Raw genomic sequence first — 15,069 nt, forward strand, 5'->3', positions numbered from 1 at the left:
CTACCTATATCTAGAAATTGCATAGGAAAGTTCTTGTTAACTGGTGGTAAAAGTCATGCCAGGAACCACTGTAACAATTTAATACAAGAGAAAACTAAGTACTAGCGCCTGGGACGGGCACTATTTAATTTTATAATGTAGATGTAGCCTGAGATATAGGCCCTGGATTTGCCACATAAAGCCTCAAAGTCCCAGTTCTCATGGGTTGAGCCAGCGCCTGTTGAAGCTTCTAGTTTATGACATTTGTTATTGTGAACCAAGGTGGTTGATCGGTTTGGGTTTTGTTGTTTGTTGTTTTTTTTTTTTTTTTAATAAAATTTTTTAAAGAATCTGATGGGTAGGTATACTTAGAAGCACTGAAATACTTCTAGTGTATGAATACTCTTTGGGTATCATTGCTTACACTTACAAAGGTTGTTTAAAGGCAACTGTTGTCTTGAGGGCCAGATTCTCAGACTGCTTTGGCAGTGAGACTGTGAGCAAAACCTCAAGGCTGGCTGATACTGCTTCTCCAAAAATGGGATGTTCATGCACCGGAGTCTCCTTGGTCATTGCTATACAGCCCAGAGGAGGTAGTTAGGCAGTGGTAGGAAACCCTGGCAGGAGAAAAGTAGATCATGTTGCGTTGAGTTGCTCTTTCAGACAAATTTGTGTAACCACTGAATGCAATCACTATTCTCTCTAAATGGTTTGCATATTTTTTAAAGTCATTTTTTCTCATTAATTGCTACGCACTTTTCAGAATAACTAGAAATAAAATACCGTGTTTAAAATTAGATATATGCTACTGAAGATACACAACCTTGAATGAAATCTAGAGCTCATACCTTAACTAACCTCTGCTGTGCTAACAAGGACAGAACTGAAGAAGCATTTCTTTTAATAAAGAAAGTAATCTCATTCGATTCTGAAAGCGAGAGAGAGCAGGCTGCTGCATTACAATGTGCTGTTGTCTGCACAGTCATTTTCCTATTCAGAGTGATTCCTTAGTATTTTGAATTTCAGTGTTGAAGTTATCTTAATGTTGATATCTAACTGAATATTTATAGTATATGATCAGAGAAAATGCTGTGAGAGTCCCTGGACTGCTCCATTCCCACATAGAACCACTGTGAAGCTCTGTGTTCTTTGTGAAGTTGTCTGATTCGTATTCATGTACAAGTGCAGTAGCTAATTTTACAGAATAAGGAGTGATATGACTCTGCATTCCTTGGGGTGGAATCATGAGTGCAGGTAAATCTCTGTGCTGCAGCCAACAAATTTATTTGACACACAGTTTATGACCTAGTAGATGTAAATGTCTGCTGTGAAACTAATGATGGATGGAGCAAGAGAACAAGTTATCTCACAAGATTTCCAGTTGGGTTAGAAATAATCTATCCTGTGAAATGTTGACAAGTTCACTTCTAATCTTAGTTAGAAAATTGAGGTTGGAGTAGATAGTGCTGAAAAATAATGGGGTGAAAATCGGTTCTAACTTTTCAAACCATTTCCTACATCCATTCTTAACTTGCTACAAGGTGCTTAGGGAGTCACAGCGCTATTCAATCACTTTCATATTAACAGAAAAGCCCCATGCGCACAGGTTTTCTATGAGCTATTTCCTGTGTTAAAGAGAAATTCTGGCTATTATTGTCTGTATAACATAGTTCAGTTTTCAGCTGGTACATTTAGAGATTTATTTAGGTGCAAGGAACTCTTAACTGATTCTGAACAGCTTTACAGTTGTGTTTTCTTACAGCATTACCTTCCTGACAGTATTTGATTAAAATAAAGGGAACACATAACAAACAGCCCTTGGTCTTCTACACTAGTCATCTTTGTTAAAAGTGGGTGTTGTAGAGCTGCAAATGTAGGTCTACAAGAATAATCATCAAGAGAGTATTGATCTGTCCCAGAAGGATGTGAAAAAGTTTTTAAATTCCTTTGATGTTCATATGCCTAATAATAGTGACCTGGGCTGTAGCTCTGAAAGAGAAGCAGATGAGAGACATGAAAAATATGTGAAGATGAATCCCACAGCCTCGGGTATTTTCCAAGAACAGATTATAATTCTACTTTTTTTTTTTCCCTAAAATCTGACCTAGTTGTAGTAGGAGATGGTGAAAGTCAATACAGCCAATGACCTTAAAGCTGACATATTCATATAATGTGGAAAGGTCTAATTATCATAAAGGTCACAGGATAAAAATTTTGTTCCAATTCTGTAATTTCCAGGAGCCAATGGAAATGCAGCACAGCTATCAAAATTCCTCAGTGGCTTTCAGAAATGCTTGATGTTTACTTTGTTGGGTCAATATTAATAGAATTTATATTTCTTTAAATAAGTGAATTGTAGCTGAATTTTTAACAACCAGGGAAGAGTAAGATTAATATATATCTAATAAAGCACTTGCTTAAAATTAAGGGCAGGAAAGCACTTCAAGGAGGTATGAAAACTGTCTCCAATAGTCATCCAACATCAGAGGGATAAGTAATACAAGAAATGTAATATTTTATGGAAAACTATAATTTAAGACTAACACAGCACGTAGAAAATTAACTACAGTCAGCTTTAATTCCAAAATGCTTTATATGGAGAAAATTTTACCAAAAAGTATATTTTACATGAAATAGTTCTACGCAAAAACATTTCATTTCAGGACAGTTTATAATTTTAAATAAATGTTGTTTTAGCTCAAAATATTAAATTTAAATGTAAAATATTTTTTAAAGTCTCTGAAATGTTTGAAGCATGAAATTTCTGTCAAAAAATCTGGGGTCACACATTTTTCAATGTTTTTTATTGTTAAAAAAAAAAAGTCAGAAGGATTATTTTTTCCACTTTGTGTGAAATAAAAGCATCCATTCTTTTAGTGCTATCTCAAGCTTTTACGGCAGCTTTGAGATCAAGAGTAGCTTAAATAAAAATGTCTGGGCTTTTATCATCACTGCGGTGGGCAGTGATGCTTCCTCATTCTCCACCTCAGCTGTCTACTTCTCTTTTCCCTCCAGTACACTCAATTTCAAGTTAAACATAGACTTTGCCAAGAACATGTGCTTCCTTGAAAGTCTTGCTCACCAGGTGATTCAATGGTAAATGGGATACGTTGTTCTGTCACAGCAATTTTACACGAAATAGCTCCGATGATTTTGTTGAATGTTACTCTTTTGTATATTAACGAAACTGAGGAGAGATTTAGCTGCAGTATCACTTAGATGGCAGGGAGTTTGTTTCCTAATCAGAAGTTTTACTCTGTCCATGTGATTTGATCTAATACCAACTTTGCAACATCCAATTTGGAGCAGAGGGGGTGTCTTTTTAATATAGGTTTGTGTGTATATAGTCAGCTTTCTAAGCTCAAGCAAGGTATTCTCCATAGAAGAGTCTATGTTTTTTTTTCCGTGTGTAACTGCTACAAGTAATCAAAATGGTGGACATGTATTTCCTGGTATGCCTTTGAGTATGAGTCAAAAGAAGATAGTAATTTGAGAACCAGCATGACTAATGTCTATATAAGTTTCACATATTTTTAAATTTCAAGGATAAATGCACAGGCATAAGGTAAGTGAACTTTTTAGAAGTGTGCACAAGATTTCTGGTGGTGTTGAGAATTATAAGGATCTGCCTAAGACAAAGTATGTGCAAAACCAGGTGTTCTCTTTCTCCACACAATTTTTGAAGCCAGTGTGTTTTTATACTCAGAACCTAAAAAAAAAAAAAAAAAAAAAAAAAAAGTATGTGAGATAGGAAAGAGATACTCTCATCTGTTTTTTAAAAATCTTTTTCTGAGTGGGTAGTGAAGTGGAAGCTAAATATGTGCATTTCTCGAGATCCTAAATGGGAACTCTTCAGAACCATTACAGTCCTCTACAACAGAATTTGACTTGCGATAATAGTTTGTTTCTACATCTAAGTTACCATTCAAGTCTCCTTCTATAATATAAATACATTACTGGCTTCAGCTTCATGAGTGGAAAGTCACGGATGTTTAAAAAATGTCAGTTACCAACAACTGACATTTAGCCTAAAATCCTCATGCATTACAGTAAGAATTTTTAGCAAAGTTTTATAGCATCAGTTCAGAAGTGGTAAAAACTAGATAGATGTTTTCGGTATGCTGTCCCTTTCCACTGTCTGTTATTCATTTTCAGTGACTTGAAAGTGCCTTTGTAAGCTCACTTTAACTTCCAGACCTTTGGCTCACTAATATCAAATGTTTTCTTTCAGATATCAACATGGCAGGAGAACCAAAACCATACAGACCAAAACCTGGCAACAAGCGGCCACTTTCAGCACTTTACAGGTAAGTGAGATTTCTCACCTTAACTTAATACAATTCAAGTTTTATTAGAAAAATTATGGGTATCTGAAATGTATCTACCAAGGTCACTGTGTAGCCCATGAACAAGAGAAAGGAATCTTTTTCATTCACTCTTTGATGTTTGCACGAAATATAATCAAGCTCCTGTACACACAGAAAGGTTTTGAATGTGAGTAAAAGAGCCAGTATTGTAGCGGCTGACACTATGTGTATCTGTTGACTCACTCCACAGAAAAATGTTCAGACTTCCGGATATAAAAACTGTCCATGTGATGCCCGTCTTAAAAAACTAACTTATGCCAACTAGGAGTAAGCCCAGCAAACGAAATTCCTGACCGATACGTAGTTGATCACAATGATCAATGATCAAATTATGCACATAATGTCCCTCTTTTAGTTGGAAACAAACACCAGAGTTTCTGTTTGCTGTAAAAAAAATAAAGTACTTAGGATATTTAAATGATAACACAGGCATTCAGAATAATAGATAAAACCAAATCAGTCAGACCAGAATTTTATTTCTTAGTGAAAGTACCTTATGTTTTACCGAGGCTAAAAAGCTGGTCTCTGCCTTCTTGCAATTCACATCATGGATGTTATTTGCCAATGCAAGAACATCGCAAAGGAAAGGACTGCAGCTTTAAATTGTGAAATGTGTTACACATAGAGTCTTGCTATACTAAAAAGCTGTTTGAAAAGATGTTTGACAGCGACACTGCTTTAGGATGAAGTAGCAGAACGCAATCGCCTTGCACAGGTTTTATTCCAGGGACGTTAAAGGCACTGGGGTTTGCTTGGTGAATGTTAGGTTCCGTAAGACCCCACCCAAGTGCTCAGTATAGATTCAAACTTTGGTTTTAAATACGTGTTGCATTAAAAAGTTGTTTATTTATTTTTTTATGCACTGGTAATTTAATTTTCCCTCCACACCTCGTTTTCTCTTTCTCTGAAGTGAAAATGGAAGTGCAGGAGAAAAGAAGCAGACTTTAGGCCCATATAAAAGTGTAATGTTTAATAAAATTATAATGAAGTGCACAATAAAATCATAAATCTGTCATTTACTAAACCTACTGACAATAAGACTGGTGTGGTGATTTGTGAAGTGTTTATTAATGTCTCCACTTCTGGTACTACAATCAATATTGATTTTTTTTGTTCTTTTTTTTAAAAATTGAGTGCTATTTCAATTTTTAATCCTTATGCTTTGGTGAAAGAACTAATAATTTCAGAGCAACATAACTGGTTTCCCATTGATCTGTGTGTCAAGGGTGAGAAGCAACTTCTAACAAGACTGGACTTCCTCAGGTGTTCAGGAGGGCACTGATAGTGCCTTTCTCCTATTTCCAGGTGCTTTTTTCATTCAACTTGTACAAACTTGAAGAAACCCCCACCTTTCTTTTTTTTTCTAAAATCAATTAAGCTTAGTGAAGCATTCTGGATTGTTAAGGGGATTGAGAGACAAACATACATTTCTGCTCAATAAGCCTCACTTCTCATTAAAGTATTATAGAATTTATACTCCAGATCCATGACAGGAGTTAGGGCTGATTTCCACTGTGGCCGAAATGCAGATAGACCGGTTCTGAGAACAACAGCTCAGTGCTGAAATCAGAGATACTTGAGCAGGACTTTTTCAAGCCTGGTCTGGTCTGAAAGCTTCAGGTGGAAATTCAAGGGTGGGATCTCGGAATGAGACAGGCAGCATGATTTCGATCGGAGTTTGTGTGCTACATAAGAGTAATGTGAAGTTTTATCATATAGTTGCCCTTAGCTAAAGTGATAGGAATACTATTTTTGGAGACGAGAACCCCCGTTTTATCATTACTCTGAAGTGCAAGCTGTTAAACTCCAGGTATTACTGGTAGCCATGATCTACTGTGTCCCTTTGTCAGTATTTCAAAAGATTTTTTAAGATGTTTTGTGGTTTCTGGCCTCTATATGCACTTCCACCTCTTAGCTTCTGAATGATTTCTCATAAATACTCGTTCTACATAGAAAACAGGGATGAGAGAGAGACCTGTGGAAAGTTCAGATGGAACTTGAAAGAGAAAAAAGATCTTAGGTCATGTCCTTTCATGGATCTAGTACAGACTAATTCTCTAGAAAATTGCGAAGCTTTTTTTAAGCAAATAACAGGAGTCTTCATCTGATGGTAATGGAGAACTTTCATTATCTCAGTATCTGTTAGCATATTAAAGTGTGAGGAGATCAATGGCTTTAAAGTTCTTTACAATGTTGAGAACATTTACTTATTTCAAAACATTGTACTGGATCTGGTTGGAGTTAACTTTCTTCATAGGAACCCACATGGTGCCGGGTTTTGGATTCGTTACTAAAACCCAGCAATGTTTTGGCTGTTGCTGAACAGCATTTGCACAGCCCCGAGGCTTTCTCTTTTTCCTATTTTGCCTTCCCAGTGAGTAGGCTGGATGTGGGCAATACCTTGGGAAGGAATACAGCTGAGGCAGCTGACCCAAACTGGCCAAAGGGATATTCTATATCATATATCATGCTCAGAAATAAAAACTGGGGAAGTGTTTCCTTCCAAAGTAGCTGTTGCTTGGAACAGCTGGGCATCAGTCTGCTTGTGGGAGATGGAAAGTAATTGTCTTTGCATCAGTTGTTTTTGCCACTCCTTCTTTCCCTTATTAAACCACATCTATCTCAATCCATGAGGTTTTTTCACTTTTGCTCTTCCTATTCTCTCCCTCATCCCAATAGGGGACAACAGAAGGGGAGCGAGATAGCTACTGTGTGGCTGCTTAGCTGTGGTCAACCCACAACATGGAGAAAGTTAAGAGGGAAGTGGCTACTTTAGATTTGATTTTGACTGAGAAACATTGATTAAAAATTTAGTTATCTCAAAATATTCACTGTGAAAAGGGAGGACTGAGAAGAGTAGAAAGGGGATAATGGATTTTAAAAAGGACAGACTTCAATGAGCTCAGAGAACTGGTAAATAGGATCTCTTGGAAAGAAATTTTGGGGACAAAAGCAGTGCAGAAAATCTTGCATTGGCTGTGCTTAAGGTAGAACAGAAAATTCTCCTGAAGCAGAAGTAATAAAATAAATGAATAATATGGCAACATTAAGTTTCTTTAACACCCTGAAAAGTGAAAAGGAATTGTACAAAGTGTGGAATCAAAACCTCATGACTGAAAGCGAGTAGAAAAGAAGAGCAGAGTCATCTAACAGGACGTGAGAAAGGTTAAGGCACATAACAGTATAAAAGGCAACAAAAAGATTGTCATTAGAGTAACTTCCTCTGCTTTTTTACACTGCTGTTACTTAGCAGGACAGGAGAGCAGATAGTAGACGATACAGAAAAGGCTTCTTTCGCTTTAGCAAAAGAGGTCAGTTGACCAGCTATTTAAGAAAATCAATTTTAGCCAGAGGGTACGGAATAAAAGAATTGGCTAACCCGTATTTGAATAAGTGAATTCAGTGGAAATGGTATGATGAGATTCACCCTAGAGTGTTTAAAGGAGTAGCTGAATCTGTGTGTAGACTAGTAGTGATTGCTTTCAAGAACTTATGGAGGTCACATAAGGTAGAAAAACAGTGGGTATGGGGAGGTGTTGTACCTATTTTTAAGAAGAGGAGGACCCGGAAAATTTTCAGGTCTGCCCAGCTTTGATTCCCAGAAATGTACTAGAACAAATTATTAAACAATCAATTTATCAACACCTAGATGATAATAAGATGGTGAAAAATCCATCATAGAATTACCGGGAGTAAATTATGTTGAGGCAATATAATTTCCTTCGCTGACAAGATAGCCAATTTAGTGGATAAAAGAGGAAACAGTAGATGTGCTATATGGTCATTTAAACAAGCTTTGACACTTGCCACGTGATCTTTTCATCAGCATGTTCAAGAAACTTGGCTAGAAGAAACTGTCTTAAGGTAGACATCAAATGGGTAGGAAAAGCAGTGACGGTGTACAATATAGTATTAAGGATAATAACTATTGTTTGTTCAGTCTCCTTTGCTACAGATTTTTAAAGAGTATTTTTGGATATTTGAAACACATTTAAGAACAGTTTTAAGGTAAGCAAACAGGAGTGCTGCACAGGGTTGCATGATTTTACTTATTGTGAAGTACTTGAGGTTTCAAACTTGTTCAAAGTATTCTGCAGCTCTGAAGAGAAATCTGCATCACATTTATAGCTGGATATGCACATGAGTAATTAAAACAGAGTAACCAATGTCCTATGATGTTTTATCCCCATGTAATTTGTTTATGAGTCCGAGTCATTAGATCCACTTCTGTCTGGAATGGTATAACAATATTTGGTCATGCCTCAGTTCAGAAACTACATTCTTTTTTTTTTTAATCCTTTGTATTTTTATAATCTGTGTGGAAATAACCTCATTTAATCTCACCTATGTGAAATTTAGCATGACCCAAAATGCGAGACATGTCATTTTTTTTTCAGCTATAGGAATAACTAAATGCAAGGCAGATAAGCATGTATCATTCCTTTTTTGGCTTATACATGCAGTTATTCACATATCCAGACTCTCCTTTGTTCTCCAGTTTATTATTCCACTTATATTTCTTTTCATATCTTTTTTTATGCTAGCATTTGTGATACAGTTCATTGAAAAAAAAAAGGCTGCAACTAAAAGTAATGCAGAGAATTTAAAAGGCATCATGGACCTAACGAAGTCAGCAGAAAGTTTTGCCATTTGACTAGAATTTACTTCCACTTCTTCTTTCTTAAATGCAATTTAATACTCTAATTCTGACCAACTGAAGATCCCATTGGTCACAGTCCTTGACTTCTGGACAGCAGACTTGTACTGATTGGAATAATCCCATGGGACACTGTCCCACAGAGAAGTGTGAGCCAGGAGAGCTGGCTGATTTCCAAGGATCACCTCCTTCAAGTTCAAGAACAGTTCATCTAGATGAACCAGAAATCAAGCAAAGGTAGCAGGTAGCCTGCACAGATGAAATGTTGCTCCTGGAAAAATTAAAACATAAAAAAGAGACATAAAAATGTGGAAGTAGCAACAGGTGACCTGGGAGATATATAGAGACACTGTCTAGGCATGCAGGGATGGAGTTAGAGCGCTGTGGGAGCAGGTCAATATCATTGCGAGGCTACTCAGTCCATAATAAAAGAACTTCCATTTTGGATTAGGCCTTAAAAATACTTGAATAACAAAGATTTAGGCCTTGCTTCAGAAAGCTGCTAAACACGTTATTGACTGTAAGCATACCCATTGAACAAATACAGATATGTTTAGGATAGTACTCAGGAATGAGCTTAAATATACCATAACTGTTAGCTCCAGCAGCATTCCTCCTGATCTGCATTGCTGTTCAGCATGTGAGGGGGAACCTAAATCCCAGAAGGTTCAAAATTGTTGTGAATTTCCATTTTTAGCACAGCACTTCTCCAGAAAACCAAATGCCTGACAAATCTGCATCTTAAAATTATTTTACATCTTGTTATTTGGGTCTAGCCTCAAGCAGAAGTTAGTATTACTGGCTAATCTTCATATATTTGAAAGACAAGGTGAAGATTAAAGGTGATGACACAAATGTGTTAAAGCAGTCTTTGGGAGCATTGTTGCGGTAAAATAAAGGCTCACACTTTGTCTTTTCAATTTAGTGGTGTTTTGATCAGTATTTAACTAAAGCAGTTCGGTGTCAGCATATGAAAGTCCATTTACTGTTTTTTTTCTCTGGGTTTATGTCTCAACATAAGAAAGTAGAATCAACCACAAATCCTCTGATGAAACGTCATTCTGGTTCTCTACATCACAAAAGAGTATTTTACCTGTTTATTCTTCATGTCAGTCCACCACCATGTTATATGAGGTGTTAAATACATGGTTTGAAAGCTTTTTTTCTGTTTTGGAGGTCTTTGCTGGGGTTAGTAAAACAGCATGAGGCTCTTCTAGTTGTTAACTCTGGAGGTTGCTAATGGCTCCATCCCCAGTTGCTCCAGGAGTGGGCCTGAGCCCCAGGCCAGGAGGAGCAGAGCAGCTGTGCGCACTCTGCCTGTGGCTTGCCTTCTCTCAGGATGGACTTACCGTGTCCCCTCTGTACAGCTGTCGGCATGGGGGTCAGCTCAAAGTCTTCTCTGGCACCCCTCTAGCAGTAACAAAGATGGGGGAATTTGAGAGGAATTGGGGGTGGGCAACTTTATTGAGTCTTTTGAAATAATGCAAAGACTGCGCTGCAGGATAGCAGAATGGTGGGATTTTTAGTGGCATGAAAATGAGTGCGGCTACTGCAGATCTCCCCCAGGACCTGCTGGAGACCACATGGGGCATGAGGAGCCAAAGCTAGTGCAGTGATACCAGTACAACTGGGAGGGAGTTGAGAGCATACTGTCCCAGGTCACATCTGAGTCTGCTTTCTGAGAAAACTAGTTTGTTTGCCGAAGACCACCCCCCCGGCCCAGGAGTGAATTAGTATTTGTGTACCATAGGGAAGCAGGGGATTCGGGTCTGGAAGAAAACTGGGAAAGCAAGTTACTTGGTACTGCCAGGGTATCTAATCACTCTGCTCTACACAATTTAATATTGTAGTTGACCTATAAACACGTCCAAGACTAATTTAGCTAAGACTAGCCCTCCCCATTTGGGTTATTTTCACCTTTGCCAAACTCCAAACATCATCATAAGGTCACAATAAACAAAACTGGCCTTGCCTCAGTGCCACATCTTGAAGGCCCAGTGGGGAGTTAGTGAAGCCTCACTCCTCCCAGTATTCCCATTACTGTCTGGGCATGAAGTCGCCTAGCCTGGGATCCATCCAGCTGAGGCACATCCTGGAGTGAGGCAATTAACAGGATGGATTTAGTGGGTGGACTAACAAGACCAGGAAACACTGAGTGAAATCCTCTCTCGCCTTTTTGCCTTGGCTGGCAGGATCTCTACCCAATGGTGGCTGAGGTCCCACAGCACTGCCCGCCCCATGGTGGCCCTGGCAAGGGCGTCCCTTGAGGGCAAGTTCTTTCCAAGGAGAAGTCTGAAATTTCAGGCTCACATTTCAGGGCTCACTACATGGTATTAGATGCCACAGTCATTTCCCATTCCCAACCACTTCTCCATGTAATGCAATTGAAATGTATATTCAGCATGCTTGATTTAACATGCTACTAATTAGCCATATTAAACAGCCTTTACTTTGCAATTTCATAAGCCCCATGGCCTTAGAAGGAAATTATTTTATTTAAACTTCTAATATTAGTATACTGGAAAGAAATAAAGAAATGCTCTTTTATTTATAGGTTAGGGTTATGTTTTTATGTCAAAGTTGGGGGGTTTTGATAAAAATACTGTATCCATTTCCTCAGTACATTTTACTTTTATAATCTCCATCACAAAACTGACTGGATTGTGTTACACATCTTGCATTTCCTTTGGTTTTGCAGTCTTATTTGATAGCAGAGGCTTAAAGAATTGCTTACAGTCTTTCTCTACTTGCTCTCTGCTTCTCAGATTTATTTTAAGATATTGTTTACAGAGTTTGGTGTGGTTGTGTTTGCCTCTCAGTCCACAGAGCCATCCATTATTTTGAGTTGTTTTTCTGAGCACTCCTGGGCGCCCTTCATTTCAGGAGGAAGCGTGAAAGGCACAGTGATGGGCAACGTGATCGCTTCTTCCAGGATAGGAGGCTTCTTGAGATCATTCCTCCTATTTGAAAGTGTAACATAAACTCAGCAAATTCTGTGCCAAACAAGCATTACTATTCTGTTTGAATACTGCAGTATTTTGCATAATTGCTGCCGTCGTGTGCCATTGGCAGTGTATTAGCAATATGCTTTAACCTACTGGCATATAATACAAATAACAGCAGGTATAAGGACCTTTTCTTAGTTGAATATTGTCCTAGATTTCCAACAACTTGCTTCTTTATTCCTTCTTTTTCTTAATGCATTTGTGTGTCCATTTTTATCACTGGCCTACAAGAGCCTAAAGACAGTCTAGACAACCGAAAATAAACCTGATCAATTATTTCCGATACATTGTAATTGCATTAAATTGTGATTATGCCTCTTACTTTTTTCTAAATATTGAATGAAAAAAAAAATCATTTATGCTTATGGAACAAAATGTTATGATGAATACATCATATTAAGATTACATAGTGTGATATTTCTTTTGAATCAAAGTGCTTCCTTTTTACAGAAATATATCTTCTCGATGCCTTTGATTACCTTCTTTCATAAAATAAGTTATTTTATTTCAGTGCAATGAGTGTTGCTCTACAGCTTTTCTGCTGACAAAAGATCTAGGTTCTATAAAACGTTTCAAGGAATGTTTAAATGTAGATAATTTTAAGTCCAGTAGGATATTATTTACATTCATTTTGTCAAAAAATGTTCTCAGTGATCACATTTGAAGCAGTCATTACTTTACAGAAATAAATGATTATTTAGCCTGAAATTCTCACTTAAAATTGACAAAAAACAGTGTAAATTTTGCTTGTGTCAAGAACTTAAGTAGCATTCTCAATTATATTAAAAATGTTAAAAGGTACAAATACAAAGCTACAGCAGATACAGTGATTCAGTTTGGTCTGAATTTTTGTTTATTTTCTTTCAAGGAAAAAGACCCATGTCAGATAAGAAAAAAATATCTGCTGATGGAAGGCAACATACGCAGCTCTGCATTTCTGAATTATGTCAGTGTAACTGCAATCAAGTTGGTCCCAGAGATGTGTAAAGAACAAATCCATTTGCTCAGAGCGGTTGGGAGAGCCAACCAAGGATATAAGTTTGCCCTTTCACATGATCCAGAGAATGAATATGCAGCACCTGAAAAGTTTAGAGAGGGGAAAATGGGAGGGATCTCGGGTCTTCAGTAACACCCAGGACAACCTTTGCTTCTGGAGACAAATCACAGAGGAAAAAGTCCAAAAGACCAAAATATATCAAATATACTTGTCGGCTTGATTTGTTCATCCAGTCATATTATTCCTAATCTGTGTGGTAACTCCAATGACAACTAGGACAACAAAACCATCTTTTTTTTTTTTTAAATCTTCCCCTTCACTATTTTAAAAATACTGCTAACACCCTTTTAGAATCCACCTCTAGTGAACAGGGTAGATATTCCTTCTCAGATTATCAGTGCATCCTAAATCTTAAATGTTTCTCATGTTTGTTTTTATTCACCTTCACCAGAGTTTTTAAACTATAGGTTTGATTTAGATCCATTTTGAAGTATGTCCTGCATAGACTGAAAGACTAGGATTTGCCTTTCTTCCCATCTCCCATCAAATTATACCTTAGATTTACACCGTCTTTTCTCAATTTTTTTTCTTTAAGAGGAAACCAGTGACACCAACTTACCCATCTGCAGTGGAGCTGCATCCCTTTTCCTAGCTCGGTACTTTTCCTTTTGCAGATGATATATGGTATCACATGACTGATGTTGTTTTCTTCCACAAAACTGCAGACACTATAATCACAGTCATGCTTGGAAGATTAGCAAGTTCGGAGAAGAATAGCCTGTTCTCTTATTATTGCTTTTTTTTTTTTTTTTCTGTATGTTTCATCTTCTTTCTTACTTTTTTCATCTCCTATGAAACCCGAAGCAGGATACTATAGCTAAAGTAACTAACTGCAAAACCATCTTTTTTTTTTTATTATTATGGTTTTTAATCACTGTTTACACCACAGTGGAACAGAAAGCATATTCTACCACAGTGGAACAGAAAACATGTTCACAACCTTCTCGTGTCATTTAAATTATTACAACTTCTTTCTTATCCAAGAATTTGTGCTGTTAATACAAATGAAAACCTTTGGTTTGTAATTCAAAAAGTAAATTCCTAAAAGATCCAGAGAACTGATGGTTTTGCCTGCAGGCAAACAGAAATAGTACTTTTAGTCATTCATTCAGTTTAAGTCTTGACAGTTCGAGCCTTGTTCCTATCAGCTATAACATGTGAGATTTCCACCCTTTGTTACTGCATGGCTGCTTACATTGGATTTAAGAAATAATCAGAATTTGGATTTAGTGTGTTCTACCAGAAAGACGATGCCTTCTGTAGATACTCAGCTGTGCTTCTGTTAGCTTAAAAAAGAAAAAGGGTAGCACCTACAACATATTTTAAAAAAGTCAGAAACAGATGCCATGGCCATTTTTCTACATTTGAGTTTTAGTGAAGCAGGCATCAGAGAAACAGCATCCGGTTTCGCAACCGCTGTTGTTTGGTAACTGTCTTATTAACTTTATAGGCGTCTTAAAAGTAAGAACATAGGGTTCATGACACAGAACAGAGAAGGGTTTGTCCTAACATGGCAAATGAACAGCAGGATTCTTCATTTTCAGGAACTTAGTAAACCCTTAATGGCAGCAGTAATCAGAGGTGCAGGGGAAGGCTGTGCTTCAGAGCACCACTTTGTGGGCTAGTAATTAGGCATTGGGTCTCACATAATGTAACACCTCTAATTGTACAGGAGGCTGTAATTCAGTCTGGGAGCTGCTGATGTACTGCAAGGGCACAATTTAGGTGGCTTACAAACAGCAACAGAAATATGATGCTGGGTTACAGATTTAGTGTTCTGTGAATAAATGAGGAAGGCTGTGTAAATGAGAGGCTGTAAGTAGTTATATATTTTAACGTCTTGTGAATAATATTGAAAGAAGAGATTTAAAGTATATTTAGTTTAAGAGAAAATAGGTTGTTGAGTAAAATTACAAATAACACATTACAAAGGGTTATGCTGTGTGCAGCACAGAGGGACAATAGCAACTTATTAATATGCAATGATTTATTCACAATGAAATT

At 37.3% G+C, this 15,069-nt stretch overlaps 1 protein-coding gene across 1 annotated transcript in view; it reads left to right on the plus strand.

Annotated features, from left to right (window-relative positions):
• Nucleotides 1–15,069, plus strand: part of RALYL (RALY RNA binding protein like) — a gene marked incomplete at its 3' end in the record, with an annotated part of 187,870 nt that overhangs the window by 123,065 nt on the left and 49,736 nt on the right. The window contains exon 2 of the mRNA XM_082499241.1: nt 4,211–4,286. Coding sequence (XP_082355367.1) covers nt 4,211–4,286 — 76 coding nt within the window. The remainder of the gene's footprint in view (nt 1–4,210; nt 4,287–15,069) is intronic.

Source organism: Vanellus vanellus (assembly GCF_965231255.1).
Source record: "Vanellus vanellus genome assembly, chromosome: 2".
Taxonomy (NCBI): Eukaryota; Metazoa; Chordata; class Aves; order Charadriiformes; family Charadriidae; genus Vanellus; species Vanellus vanellus.